Source organism: Palaemon carinicauda, chromosome 30 (genome assembly GCF_036898095.1).
Source record: "Palaemon carinicauda isolate YSFRI2023 chromosome 30, ASM3689809v2, whole genome shotgun sequence".
In the NCBI taxonomy this organism is placed as follows: domain Eukaryota; kingdom Metazoa; phylum Arthropoda; class Malacostraca; order Decapoda; family Palaemonidae; genus Palaemon; species Palaemon carinicauda.
This window is the reverse complement of record NC_090754.1, coordinates 54,307,977-54,310,603: the sequence shown is the minus strand read 5'-3', so window position 1 is coordinate 54,310,603 and position 2,627 is coordinate 54,307,977. Positions and strand designations below refer to the sequence as shown.

Below are 2,627 nucleotides of genomic sequence, written 5' to 3'. Positions count from 1 at the left end.
ACATTTACGACTCTAGAATATAAAAGAAACGTTTGTTGATACAGATTCAACTTGAATATTACTCCTTTCTTTTGAGAATATTCCATAATAATTACTTTAAATCAGGTTAGTTATACAACTACAGCTTATCATTTGGTATATAGTAAAAATAGATACCCTTGCATAATCTTAAAATAAATGTTTGAACTCTAAATTACGTCCAAAATTAATGTATAATTTAATATATCATAATAGCAATGAATAATAAGAGGTATTTTAAAGCCTTTAAATTAACTTCAAAACATTTATCCTTTTCAAATAGAGTTATTTAATGACATATAAATTGATAATCTACGTTTGCAATTCATTTTACAATATAATTTTAACCTACTCTAGCAATAATCCTTTTACATTTTAGTAGAATATAGGCCTATACCTTAAATTCTGTTTATTTTTACATAATATCATGTAATGCTCTTAAAAGGTAAGTTCGAACTGTAATAAAATGTTGAAATAATTAAGGGTGAATGCATGAGATAATTCTTCAATAGTTACCCCAATAATAGCATAGTCCGTTTTTTAAATATGCATTTTTTCAGAAAACGATGCCGATTTCAGGGGTAACAGAGACAATTATTATACTCTCTCTCTCTCTCTCTCTCTCTCTCTCTCTCTCTCTCTCTCTCTCTCTCTCCTCTCTCTCTCTCTCTCTCTCTCGTAACAGCAATATTGCATTTAAGTAATAATACCATATATATATATATATATATATATATATATATATATATATATATATATATATATATATATATATATATATATATATATATATATATATATATATATGTGTGTGTGTATGTATGTATGTATGTATGTATGTGTGTGTGTATAGCACTACCCAAGACTAGAAAACAATGGTTTCTTTATCAATCACTAAAACAAACATGTCTGTTTTGACGTTGTTACTTTTTTTTAGAATGATTTATTATTAATTTGTTCTCTTCATTTATTTATTTCCTTATTTCCTTTCCTCACTGGGCTATTTTTCCCTGTTGGATCCCCTGGGCTTATAGCATCTTGCTTTTCCAACTGGGGTTGTAGCTTGGATAATAATATTAATATTAATAATAATAATAATAATTCCCACCAGCTACGTCTCAGCTTCAACTGCGTGACGGTGTTTGTGCTGAGTGACGACTTAACTTTCCTCATGAACTTTGCCAAGACCTCACTGTCTAGTCGCCTCCTGGCTGGGTCTTCGAGGCTCGTGGTCTTAGGACGTCTTGGGGAAGAGGACCTGGATGCTCTGTCTTCCCACTGGGTCTTTTTAATGCAGAGGACATTAATCGTTGTGCCAGAGCGAATTAAAGATCGAGAAAGGTGAGTTACCAGTTAGTGAAATGTATTATTGTCTTATATTAATGTGTTGTGACCTTATTATTATTATTATTATTATTATTATTATTATTATTATTATTATTATTATTATTATTATTATTATTATTATTATGAGCTAAGCTACAACCCTAGTATGAAAACCAGGATGCTATAAAACCCTAGAGACCCAATAGGTAAAAATAGCCCAGTGAGACAAGGTAATATGGATATAAACTATATAAAAAGTAATAAACAATTTAAATAAAATATTTTAAGAACACTAACAACATTAAAAGATCTTTCAAACGTAAACTATAAAAAGAGACTTATGTCAGCCTGTTCAACATAAAAGCAAGTTTGAACTTTTGAATTTCTAGCATTAATATTAATCATAAGATTAATAAAAAGATTTTTCATAATTCTGACCCATCCTTTACATTCAGATCTTCCCGGACAGTTCCATCCTGTTCGTAATACTAGGTTTGCAGTTAATTCTAATAGTCAGGCCTTCTCCATCATGTCTCAATACTACACAGTACCCTAGAAGTTTTATTCCAGCTGTGACCAAGCTGTGGAATGATCTTCCTAATCGGGTAGTTGAATCAGTAGAACTTCAAAAGTTCAAACTCGCAGCAAATGTTTTTATGTTGAACAGGGTGACATATAAGTCTTTTTATAGTTTATATGTGGAATATCTGTTTTAATATTGTTAATGTTTATAAACTATTTTATTTTAACTTTTCATTACTTCTTTTATATCGTTTATTTATTTCCTTATTTCCTTCCCTCACTGGGCTATTTTTCCCTGTTGGAGCCCTTGGGCTTATAGCATCTTGCTTTTTCAACTAGGGTTGAAGATTAGCAATTAATAGTAATAATAATGATAATAATAATAATAATAATAATAATAATAATAATAATAATAATAATAATAATAATAATAATAATAATAATACTATTATTATTATTATTATTATTATTATTGATTATTATTATTATTATTATTATTATTATTATTATTATTATTATTATTATTGTTATTATTATTATTATTATTATTATTATTATTAGCTAAGCTACAACCCTAGTTGGAAAAGCAGGATGCTATAAGCCCAGGGTCCCCAACAAGGAAAATACCCCAGTAAGGAAAGGAAAGGAAAAATAAAATATTCTAAGAACAGTAACAACAATAAAATAATTATTTTCTATTTAAACTATAAAAACTTAACGACAATAATAATAATAATAATAATAACAATAATAATAATAAT

The 2,627-nt window shown here is 27.7% G+C and overlaps 1 protein-coding gene across 1 annotated transcript in view; it reads left to right on the top strand.

Annotated features, from left to right (window-relative positions):
- The first annotated feature begins 1,177 nt into the window (after positions 1 to 1,177).
- The window catches only part of LOC137623533 (ionotropic receptor 93a-like), a 16,006-nt gene continuing 14,556 nt past the window's right edge, over positions 1,178 to 2,627 (top strand). Inside the window, 1 exon segment of the mRNA XM_068354367.1 lies at positions 1,178 to 1,359. Within this exon segment, the coding sequence (XP_068210468.1) occupies positions 1,190 to 1,359 (170 nt within the window). The 5' untranslated portion in view covers positions 1,178 to 1,189.